The sequence below is a fragment of the Capra hircus genome, chromosome 8 (genome assembly GCF_001704415.2).
Source record: "Capra hircus breed San Clemente chromosome 8, ASM170441v1, whole genome shotgun sequence".
In the NCBI taxonomy this organism is placed as follows: Eukaryota; Metazoa; Chordata; class Mammalia; order Artiodactyla; family Bovidae; genus Capra; species Capra hircus.
In genome coordinates this window covers 43,935,208-43,947,475 of record NC_030815.1, presented here as the reverse complement: position 1 = coordinate 43,947,475, position 12,268 = coordinate 43,935,208, and the positions used below count along the sequence as shown (strand labels likewise).

General features: G+C 41.0%; 1 protein-coding gene across 2 annotated transcripts in view; it reads left to right on the top strand.

Moving 5' to 3' along the window:
• The window catches only part of DOCK8 (dedicator of cytokinesis 8), a 235,049-nt gene that overhangs the window by 138,062 nt on the left and 84,719 nt on the right, over nt 1–12,268 (top strand). For both annotated transcript variants that reach the window (XM_013965961.2, XM_018052045.1), the window contains one exon: nt 11,185–11,302. In XM_013965961.2, the coding sequence (XP_013821415.2) occupies nt 11,185–11,302 (118 nt within the window). The remainder of the gene's footprint in view (nt 1–11,184; nt 11,303–12,268) is intronic.

Sequence of the window (12,268 nt, the reverse complement as noted above, 5' to 3'; positions counted from 1 at the left end):
AGTGGGTTTTATGGAGAGCTCAGATGCTTTTAACTCTTTCTAAAAGGTAGCATTTTCTTTGTCCCAGCTTGAGATCCTGCTTTATTTTATAAGAACACTGCCTTACCAAGCTCTCACTAAAGAGCAACTTTTAATCTATCTCATAAAAGAAAGGATGGGGAAAAAAAAGAAGGGATGGGGATTGATGTAATAGAAAAGGTAGTCTGAAATACAGGAGCTGTGAACATTTAGTTAGTTCAAGTTCAAAGACGGATTCTTTGTAGTTGTAATAGGTATTCTATACAAAGACCTCAGATTTGATGTTCAAATTGTAGTCCATCAATGAGAAAGTGTCGACAGTTCCTCCCCCCCATCCCCGTGAGTCTTTAAAAGTGGTGTAATGACAAGTCCTAGAGTTTGCTCTTGTTTTCTGTTTCTCTCTCTCTGATTCGATTTCTGTTTTTGAGTGTACTAATTTAACATGACGAGTGTGGAGAGAGCATGTTGGATCGTTGTAGTGTTCAAAACAATATGGTAACATTTTGTCTCTGGCTTAACTGCATTTGCTCATTGTGGAGGTGAGGGGTAGAGGTCCCCAGTGTTCAGAATACAATACCAGCATTTATACAAGACATTGCAGCCTAGCCCACAGAGCACAGAGGTGACTGAGGCACAAGCTGCTGTTGTGACTCATTCCCGGAGTCCCCTTCCATTCATGTGCTGAGGCAGGCAGCCTTGTGTGGACTCTGGCTGGTATCCTACAACAAGTTGTGCATTCCATTTCTCTTGCTCTGATTTCCCTTCACCCTACACATGAGGGGTTTTCTTCTCCTTTCCATTTTTCACTGATTCCTTTGTGAGTTTGTGCTTTCATCTAAACTATAGAGTATTAGAATAGGAATAAACATAAATTAATGGCCTGAGGCCATGGACATAGACCATGACATAGCAAATATTTTATTTTTATGCATGTATTTATAAACATTCTCATGCTAAAGAAAAGTATGTGAGGCAGATTACGGAGATTATATAACAAGGTATAAAATTTCTGGGTGAAAGGAAAATTTGGAGACTATACCAGGTGCTAAACTCTGAGATTTCTAACTTCATTTGCACTCAATGTATTTAAAACACCAAAACCTTTATCTAATACCTTAAGGGACAGTACTCACTCTCATCCTTCAGTTATTTTAAACTTCAAAAAAACTCTTATAATTCTCTTGGGGAAGCATCCTTTAGTGCCTGTAAACAATTTAATAAAAGACCACCTTATGATAAAGTTCTGGTGAGCCTCATTGTTGACCAAAGAAACTGTTTACTGTTGTTCTTAGAAGAAGCAGTGGTTATGGGCTCTGGATCTAGTATGAGCTTCAGGGCGCCTGGATTGAATTGCGCTGTGCCTTTTGCCAGCTGTGTCACTTTGTCCCGGTTGTACAGCCTCTCTGGGCCTCAGTTTTATCATCTGCCTGCTGCTGCTACCACTGCTAAGTCGCTTCAGTCGTGTCCGACTCTGTGCGACCCCATAGATGGCAGCCCACCAGGCTCCCCTGTCCCTGGAATTTTCCAGATAAGAACACTGGAGTGGGTTGCCATTTCCTTCTCCAGTGCATAAAAGTGAAAAGTGAAAGTGAAGTCACTCAGTCGTGTCCGACTCCTAGCGACCCCATGGACTGCAGCCTACCAGGCTTCTCCGTCCATGGAATTTTCCAGGCAAGATCATCTGCCTAATGAGGCTAAATAGCAGTACTGTCATTGGTACTGTTAGCTAGTTAGAATGGTGCCTGCACATAGTAAGAAATACATGTTGTTAGCTACTTTTGCTGTTACATCTAAAATACATTTTTCTGGCAGTGAAATGTGAATGATATACAAAACCATCTCTCCGGCTTCTCACTTTGCATAGATAGCTCAAAGTAGTATCTCTAGATTTGCTTTTTCTTTGGAATGCTTGAATAAAAGACATCAGATAACTATAAGATATTACTTATATTAGTAGGCATTTGAATTTCATTCTGCTCAATTCAAAGTCTGTTGCTTAAAAGAAGTAAGAGCCACTAGCCTTTTTCTGTAGGTTTTGAATGAGGGCATCTTATTCATATAATTGGTTTGCTCCATTTCCACTTCAGCAAATAGTTTATCAATTCTTTGGCTCTGTCTTTGCAAAAATGGTTAGAGAGGGAGACTTTTAAAACACCAGGGAAAGAAAAAGAAATTACTTTGAGATTGCCAAAGAAGTTAGGTTGAAAGTGTTTATTTAGAACCTGGAGAGCTTTTTATATCAAAAGCTGTTTCAGTAGTGTTGCATTAGGAGAGGTAGGTGCCAATTTACTATCCCATCTACTTCAATCCAGTGCATATTGCTAACAGCCTGCTATTAAACCAACTCTTGTGTCTCTAGCTATAAGAAAACTAATAAAACAGAAAAACCAATTTATCTGATACTTTATTCATCGTTTCTCCCATTGCAACAGCCATGTTCCTTTTAAGACTTCTCAAAGCACCCGTGCTGCTGCTGTTTTTCAGTGACTAAGTCGTGTCTGGCTCTTTGTGACCCCACGGAGTTCAGCATGCCTGACTTCTCTGTCCTCCGCTATCTCCTGGAGTTTGCTCAAGTTCATGTTCCTTGAGTTGGTGATGCTATCTAACCATCTCATCCTCTGCCACCCCTGTCTCCTTCTACCTTCAGTCTTTCCCAGCATCAGGGTCTTTTCCAATGAGTTGGCTGCTCACATCAGGCGGCCAGAATAATTTAGCTTCAGCTTTAGCAGCAGTCCTTCCAATGGATATTCAGGGTTGATTTCCTTTAGGATTGACTGGTTTGATCTCCTCGCAGTCCAAGGGACTCTCAAGAGTCTTCTCTAGCACCACAGTTTAAAAGTATCAATTCTTCAGCACTCAACCTTCTTTATGGTCCAATTCTCACATCCATACATGACTACTGGAATAATCATAACTTTGACTATACAGACCTTTATTGGCAATTAAAACATATTAAGATGTATCCATTTCCATATTAATTATATATACCCAATGTGTAATTTTATAACAACCTGCAAAAATGGGGGGGGATTTTTTTGCTTATTGTTAAACTTAGTAGAATTACTGTCAACTGATAAAATGTTGCATTTGGTAAGCATTTAATTTTAATTTAAAATTTGTTAATTTTTGTTTTGAGGTTTTACTTTTTATATTTTGGAGTTAATCATTTTTGAGGGTCTCAGACATTTTTTTAGAATTCTGAGATGTTCATAGATCTTAGGCCCTGTGTCTGTCATCCTGCCCACAACCGAGGCCCAGCCCAGGGTGAGAAATCATCAAACGCTTGCAAACTCAGAAGAAAATGGATTTTAGTGACTCAGTGAAACTGAAGGAGTGCCCCTACAGAAGGAACATTTTGCCATTTTCTGAGAGATTGTGAGGGAGAGAAAAGGATGCGAGAGGGTGTATCAGAAAGATACAGAAAGAGAGAAAGTGAGGGACACTGAAAGAGAGTCAGAGACACACACATGGATTAAAGACAGGGAGAGAGGAGAGAGGGAAGGAGAGAGACAGAGAAAGTGAGCACCGCCAAGAGATACATGAGAGACTTCAATTGGAAGATGGAGAGAGAGACCCAGAGAAACTGATCCATTCGTTAAGTAACACGTTTTAAGATCTCACTGCCCTGCAGAGTGTTTAAGGTTGCCCTGTACAGTCTACTCAGCTGTTTTACATTTATAGTCTTGATAGGAAAAGAATCTTCATTTGTATCATATATTGCAATTTTCTAAGTTCTTCTTGAGTATCATTGCATTTGAGACTTAACTCCAGCCTTTTTGTGTAATAAAAAGGTGAGGAAATTGACTTGTCGACCTTCTATCTGTAGAACATTTGGTAGTTGTGTTTTTTTTTTTTTTTTTAAGATAACTTTATTTATTTGTTTTGGCTGTGCTGGGTCTTTGTTGCTGCATGGGTTCTTCCCCAGTTGCAGTGAGTGGGGGCTGTTCTCTAGTTGTGGCGTGCAGGCTTTTCACATGGTGGCTTCTCTTGTGTGGAGCACAGGCTCTAGGGCACCCGGGCTTCAGTAGTTGTGGCATGTGGGCTCAGCAGTTGCAGCTCCTGGGCTCCAGAGCACAGCCCAGTAGTTGTGGCACACGGACTTAGTTGCTCCTCGGCATGTGGAATCTTCCCAGGTCAGGGATCAAACCTGTATCTCCTGCATTGGCAGATGAATTCTTTACGACAGAGCCACCAGGGCAGCTCCATTTTGTAGTTTTTTTAAAAGGATATTCTCACTCAGAATCTTACCTAATGAGGGTCACTAATCATATAAGCTCACCTTCCCTGGTGTAAAAGCAGCTTAGGTTATATCATTATTCATTGTCTGTCAATGGACATTTAGGTTCCTTCCATGTCTTGTTGCAAATAGGGCTGCAGTGAACATTGGGGTGCATGGTATCTTTTTGATTTATGGTTTTCTCTATATATTTGCCCAGGAGTGGGATTGCAGGATCATCTGGTAGCTCTATTTTTGTTTTTTTAAGAAACTTCTATACTGTTCTCCCTAGTGGCTGTACCAATATACATTCCCACCAACAGTGTAGAAGGGTTCCTTTTGCTCCATACCTTCTCCAGCATTTGATTTGTATACTTTTTGATGATGACCATTCTGACCGGTGTGAGGTGGGGCCTCATTGTAGTTTTGATTTATGTTTCCCTAATAATTAGCAATGTGTAGCATCTTTTCATGTGCCTATTGGCGATCTGTTTGTCTTTTTTGAAGAAATGTCTATTTCGATCTTCTGCCCATTTTTTATTAGTTTTTTTTTTTTACATTGAGTTATAGGAGCTGTATGTATATTTTGGAGATAATTCCCTTGTCAGCTGTATCAGTTGTAAATATTTTCTTCCATTCTATAGTTTGTTTTTCTGTTTTATAGGGCAGCTTTTCTCTTTGTTTCCTTGTACTGGATGAGGGATAGGCTAAACGGAGGAGAAACCAAACTGATGTTTTTGGCATTGTGGCTTTCAGAGACTTCAAGGTCCCTTGAGTTAACCTGTTTTCAGCAAAAGAAATAGAGGATGATCCCAAAACCATAAAGAGCAGAGAGAGTTTGGTCAACAATTGGATCTAATAATGGCCAGATTCCACAAGTTAACTTCTGACTTCCTGGAGCTGCTCAGTGCCAACAGTTTAAAAATAAGTTGAGGGGCTGTTGCTGAATCAATGGAAAGAATTTGGAGTTACTAAAATAGTTTATAATCAAGAGAAGCCATCTGAAGTGGCTTTGGAAAGAAAATTGTTGATGAATACCAAACATCCTATTCTGTGTTGTGATGCACCTGACTGAAGAGAAGCATTTTTGCCCACATTTGGGAAAAGATGAGATTATACTAAATGCCCACACTTACGTTAGGCCTGTAATTACTAAAGAAACTTCTGGGTCAGGGATTCCTAGCAAGGGATCCCTAGTTCAGTTATAGTTGACATTCTCAAAAATCATTAGATAATGTAATTCTCGGTCTTCCCTGGTGGCTCAGACCATAAAAATCTGCCTGCAGTGCGGGAGACCTGGGTTTGGTCCCTGGGTTGGGAACATCCCCTGGAGAAGGGAATGGCTACCCACTGTGGTATTCTTGCCTGGAGAATTCCATAGACAAAGGAGCCGGGCAAGCTACAGTCCATGGGGTTGCAAAGAGTCAGACACAACTGAGTGACTGATACACACACACACACACTTATAATTTACCATATATAAAATGTATGAGGCTGTTTATCAGTTTATTGATAATTATTCTTATCTGGTTGAGGCTTTGTGGATTACTGACCCTGTGGGTAGATCTTTCCTTCCAAAAGAAAACACTATTATTTTGTTACATTCATTTCTTAGAAATCATGCAGATTTAACAAAACATATCACTTAGTATTCTTGCCAGTAAGAATTATGATGATCCTTGGGAAATGCATCTTCTTAAAAAAATTATTAGGCAAAATCACTTAACCTCTCTGGGTTAGTCAGTCTCTGGTCCACAGAAAAGGAATGTGGACTAAATTCCCTGGATGTTTCTCTGCTGCTCTGCATTCTGCAGAACGTGCACACAGGGCAGAACGCTGAGTGCCCGTGGTAATGATGCTCCGACATAGGGGCCCGCAACCCCTTTGGAAGCCGCGTGCAAAACTGTCGACTGGTGTTGGGAGATGTGTAGGACAGGTAGGTGGTGCCCTGGCTTGGGATGTAGGAAACCAGTGTGCTGACAGCTGACTTGCTTATCCAGGCTTGCTGGGCTACTACCATTGTGATTTACACAGACCCTTTCATCTCTCTACTTCAAAGCATTTTTATGAACTCTGGCTCATTATTTCTTCTAGCACAGCATAAAGAAAGGTTGATTGGTATCTTTTCAATTAATTTAAAGATGAAGAAACTGAGCTATATAGAATTAAAAGGGATTCTTCCAGAAGTACCCTGAATTGCAGAGAGGCAAGGTATAGAAAGTGTTCATTCTAACTTTGGAATTGAAAAAAAAAAAAGGAAATAATCTTAGTGTTTATTTTTTGAGACTGTGTAAATAATGGCACACTCATAATGCAGGATAATATACATTCATTACAATCACGTTTATTGAAACTATTTAATGACTTCCCTGGCTCTAGTGGTGAAGACTCTGCCTTCCAGTGCAGCCGTGAGGTTCAATCCCTGATTGAAGAACTAAGATCCCACGTGCCACGTGGTATGGCCAAAAAAACAAATGTTTAGTGACACCAGAAAATGGTCATAACGGAACAATGTTAAATGGCAATAAACATTTTTTTAAAGTTTTGTGTATAAAAATGTTTGATAAAATATTTAACATATAGAGGGAAGAAGACTAGAGGGACATATGCTAGCCTCGGCAGTAATCTTGTGTTGGGATATCAAATGGGGGCTGTTTCATTCTTGCTACTTTTCTGTACTTTGCAAGTATTCGAGATTGAAGAGAATGGGTACATGTGTTATTTTCATAATCATTATTCATAATCAGTCATTTTTGTGAGCATATGTATGTATGTATGATCATCGTATAATTATAAGAGAGAGAGAATATGTGAATGGAGTGGCCCAATTAAGTAGGATAGGAGAAAGACCTCTTTGAGGATCTGACCTGTGAGCTAAAACCCCAGAGATGAGAAGGAATGAGTCAGTTAGAGAACAGGAGACGCTTTTCTAGGCAGAGAAAACTGCAGGTATAGGAGCCGCCAAGGTGAGAATGAGTTTAAAATATTCTAGGCCTTGAAGAAGGCCAGTGTGGGAAAGTGATGCCTGGTAACATCGGAGAAATTGCCCATGAGAAGACGTTTAGGAACCCTTGTAGGCTCCTGACATCATCCGTTTTACACTTTGGAAAGACCCTTCTAACCAACATATAAGGAGTCCAGTGAATGGGGCAAATCTAGAAGAGAAAGCAGTGCAGAAAGCACTGTGGGAATCCAGGTGAGAAATGAGGATGATCTGGAGTGGAGGGTGTAGGTTGGGGTGTGTATCTCACTTTAGCTCTGTGGAAGTAATACTCATCACCTCACTATCACTAAGTTCTTGTTCATTAACATTCCCTATGGTCCTAGGAAGTGGGTGCAATTACTAACCCCACTGGGGTTAGCTTAGGAAAGGCTCTGGAAAGGCTAAGCAGCTTTCCCAAGTCTGACTTCAGAGCCCTTAACCACTCCGCACATGGCCACTCAGTAAACATTGGCTCTGCTGGTGGGTGTGGTGGCCGTGGAGATGACCGAGAGCAAGCAGAGAGGAGTGTATAAGCCACACGGACACCTGCATTGCCAACCGTGAACTGCCTTCTGCCATCATTACTAATCTGTGACCTTTCCTGATGGCCTCTGAAGATCAGCTCCATCTGCCTGCATCGCAGTTGGGGTCCCTCAGTGTGACCGAGCAAGATTGGCAAGGCATCACTGAGACAGCCATTGTAGAGTCAGCGCCGAACTGGACTCTGCCCACTTGGAGGCTAATTCACAGAGTGAACTGCCACTTTACCTCTCAGGGCCTCAGTTCCTCATCTGCGTGTCCACCAGACGGAGGCTCACTAGCTTAGTCACTGAGACTTATCTGGGGTTGTGGTTATTAGTGTTGTCACTGTTGATACTGTTGTAGCAAGAAAGATCCATGGGGTAAATTCATGGATTTATGTAAATATTGGTCCAAAAAGACTATTTGCTTGCATTCATGCACACACACAATGCACACCCACAAGGGGGAGGTTATCACAATGAAGAGGATAGAACTGAAGAACAATGTCGTCTAGTCTTTTTCTTTTGGTTTTTCAGTCCTTGACTACCTCTGACATCATAAATCAAGCATTAAAAATTTTCTTCTGCCTAATTCTTGAGTATTGACTTTATACTTTTCCAATGAAACCCTTTACATGTGAGTATGGACCCACTAGATGCACTGATTATATCTATTAAAGATAGGAAATTTGCCAGGCATAGTTCTATAGATTTGTAATGCAAAATTCACATGTATAGGTCAGTGGTTCTCAAGTGAGGGTGACTTTGCCACTCCTGGGGACATGTGGCAATGTCTGGAGACATTTTTACTTGTCACAGCTGAGTAGAGGGGAGATACTACTACCATCTAGTGGGTAGAGGCCAGGGATGCTGCTTAACACCCTACAATATGCAGGAAAGTCCCCACAGCAGGTAACTATCCAGTCCAAAATGTCAGTAGTGGTGAGGCTGAGAAACTCTGGTATGGATTAATATGCAAACCCTTGTAAAGTATCATGAGAACCTTTATTCACAGAGGGAAAAAATCTGGTCACCTGGTCCTCCTTCTTGATCACTGTTTTCTTGATAATCTAGTTCACACAAAGGTTGTTTTATCATCCAAAGCCTTTGGGGCCAGAATATGTCCTTTTGGGCAGAATGTGTAATTAGGATTTAGAATCATGGACCAAGAGTGAGGAAGACAGGACACTTTCCCAGAGAACATGACACGGTCAAATCAGCCTTGGGTGTACTGTTGACACTCAGCTGTTAATGAGATCCAGAGAATTAAGGCAAGCTTGCCTCTGAGAGATGTCATGAATAGTCCGAAAAGGCCATCTTATCATTTTATTTAATGGGAGCCTTATCTGACGAGAATAGAGCTTGGATAAGGTTAACAGAGTGACTCTGGAGCCAGAGTGCCTGACTTCAGCTCTTGATTGCCGTTTCCTAACTATATCATTTTTTTTTTCATTTGTGTTGTGGGGGTGATGCCATGAAAATAGTATCTCTCTATAGGATAATTCTGAAAATTAAAGAAACTACCCAGCTTAGGATAAATATTCAGTTCAGTTCAGTTCAGTTCAGTTGCTCAGTCGTGTCCGACTCTTTGAGACCCCATGAATCACAGCACGCCAGGTGTCCCTGTCCATCACCAACTCCTGGAGTTCACTCAAACTCATGTCCATCGAGTCGGTGATGCCATCCAGCCATCTCATCCTCAGTCGTCCCCTTCTCTCCTGCCCCCAATCCCTCCCAGCATCAGAGTCTTTTCCAATGAGTCAACTCTTCTCATGAGGTGGCCAAAGTATTGCAGTTTCAACTTTAGCATCAGTCCTTCCAATGAACACCCAGGACTGATCTCATTTAGGATGGACTGGTTGGATCTCCTTGCAGTCCAAGGAACTCCCAAGAGTCTTCTCCAACACCACAGTTCAAAAGCATCAATTCTTCAGCGCTCAGCTTTCTTCACAGTCCAACTCTCACATCCATACATGACCACTGGAAAAACCATAGCCTTGACTAGATGGAACTTTGTTGGCAAAGTAATGTCTCTGCTTTTGAATATACTATCTAGGTTGGTCATAACTTTTCTTCCAAGGGGTAAGCGACTTTTAATTTCATGGCTGCAGTCAACATCTGCAGTGATTTTGGAGCCCAAAAAAATAAAGTATGCCACTTTTCCACTGTTTCCCCATCTATTTCCCATGAAGTGATGGGACCAGATGCCATGATCTTCGTTTTCTGAATGTTGAGCTTTAAGCCAACTTTTCACTCTTCTCTTTCACTTTCATCAAGAGGCTTTTTAGTTCCTCTTCACTTTCTGCCATAAGGGTGGTGTCATCTGCATATCTGAGGTTATTGGTATTTCTCCCGGCAATCTTGATTCCAGCTTGTGTTTCTTCCAGCCCAGCGTTTCTCATGATGTACTCTGATATAAGTTAAATAAGCAGGGTGACAATATACAGCCTTGACGTACTCCTTTTCCTCTTTGGAACCAGTCTGTGATAAATATTAATGATACTTATAAATATTAGTATCACTGTTGTTTCTTAAAGTCAGGAATATGATTAATTGAATATATATACATTCATTCTTTTATTCAACAAATAATTTTTTTAGCACCTATTATGTCAGGCACCAGTGTAGTGCTGAGAGTACATCAGTGAATCAAAAACGTCAGATAAAAATCTCTGCCCTCATGGAGCTTACTTTTTAGTGGATTGTAGTAGTAGTAATGCAAATAGAAAGAAAAAATATACAGTTATAGTCAGCCTAGTATTTGTCCTATAGTTGTTGAATGGATAGGTATATTATTCATAGTGTTGCATTATGTTACATAGCTAATTGGGCTTAGATGAACTGTCATCTTATATAAGAAAAGAAAGTTAAACCAGTGTAATATGTCATGACAATAAAAAAAGTTGAAGCTATGGGGACTTCCCTGGTGGTCCAGTGTTTAAGACGCTGCTTTTCCACTTGATCCAGGGGGCACAGGTTCAATCCCTGGTCTGGAAACTAAGATCCTGCATGTAGCATGGTGCAGCCCAATTAAGATTTTTTTTTAGAAAAAGGCTACATGGGATTAGAAAGGAGAAATGAAATTAGGCCATAGTCTGTGGCCATGATTTCTTTTTAAAATGAGCAGAACCTTTTTGTTTTCTTATCTTTGTGTCAGATATAGTTACCTGTGGGCAGATTTCCACATTCCAGGACTTTCTCGGCTGCAGCAGACTCCTCTCTCTGTGTAGCAAAACAGACAACAGTGTTGGTTATTATCAGATCACTGCAGTTGAAGAGGAAGAAGCAACAATAATGCATTTATTCTCCAAAAGTAATTCACTTCTGAGAGGAAAATCTCCTTCAGAACAGTCACCTTATGAGTGCAGACTTCAGCATCCCCTGAGCAACTTGGTTAAAATAGACTCTAGATCTTACTGATTGGTTCCTCATCTTTTCTTTTCCAGAAACCTTCTCTATGTCTACCCACAGAGTCTGAACTTTACTAACAAACTAGCGTCTGCCCGGAACATCACAATCAAAATCCAGTTTATGTGTGGAGAAGATGCCAGCAGTGCTATGCCAGTAAGGAGGGGAATAAACATTTGCCTCTAAGCAGGGCGGGCTGAACTTCTTGTCAGTTCACACTGACAAAATCCACGGCTGATCGGTCTACAGTGTGTGTTGATTCAGGCCAGCACCACTGAGCATGTGCAGAGCCCTTTGTGTCTGGTCCATTATTGGTCCCAGGATGCTGATAGGGAATCCGGGTCAGCCTAAGTCGAAACTTATTCCGCAGTGAGCTGTGACATTCGGAAATGCGTATCATTTTAGAGGACTGAAAAATATGAATTTGTTCAGCCATCCTTACAGCATGAGAAGTAGAGAGACAGGCCCAGGGTGTCAGCCATGTTTGCTGTACTTTCAGTTGAATGCTGTGGTACACATCTACTCAAGCCCCAGTCCACATCTAGAGATTTTTAAAAAAAGTGATGCCTAGTAACAATAAACATACACCATCTCAACACCTTCTAGGAATGGATCTTCATCCTGAGGTAAAAGATAAATCAAATAATAATGTGTAATACAGTGTCCCCTAAGGAGCCCCAAACCCCAGAATTTGTGTTTTTTTAACCAGCTGTCTATAAATGAGATGGTGGTTAGCTATTACTGTTTTAAGTCATAGAATTCTATTGAAGACATTTTTTCCAATGCTCCCGTTCTTCAAATATTCACTTTTGATAAAACCATCTTTTAATTAATTAATTTTAATGGCCAAATTGTTTTAAATTGAAGTATAATTGATTTACAGTGTTGTACCAGTGTCTGCAATGGATCTTCCCTGCTGGCTCAGACAGTAAAGCGTCTGCCTACAATGCGGGAAACCTGGGTTCAATCCCTGGGTTGGGAAGATCCCCTGGAGAAGGAAATGGCAACCCACTCCAGTATTCTTACCTGGAAAATCCCATGGATGGAAGAACCTGGTTAGGCTACAGTCCATGGGGTTGCAAAGAGTCGGACACGACTGAGCGACTTCACTCACTCACTCAC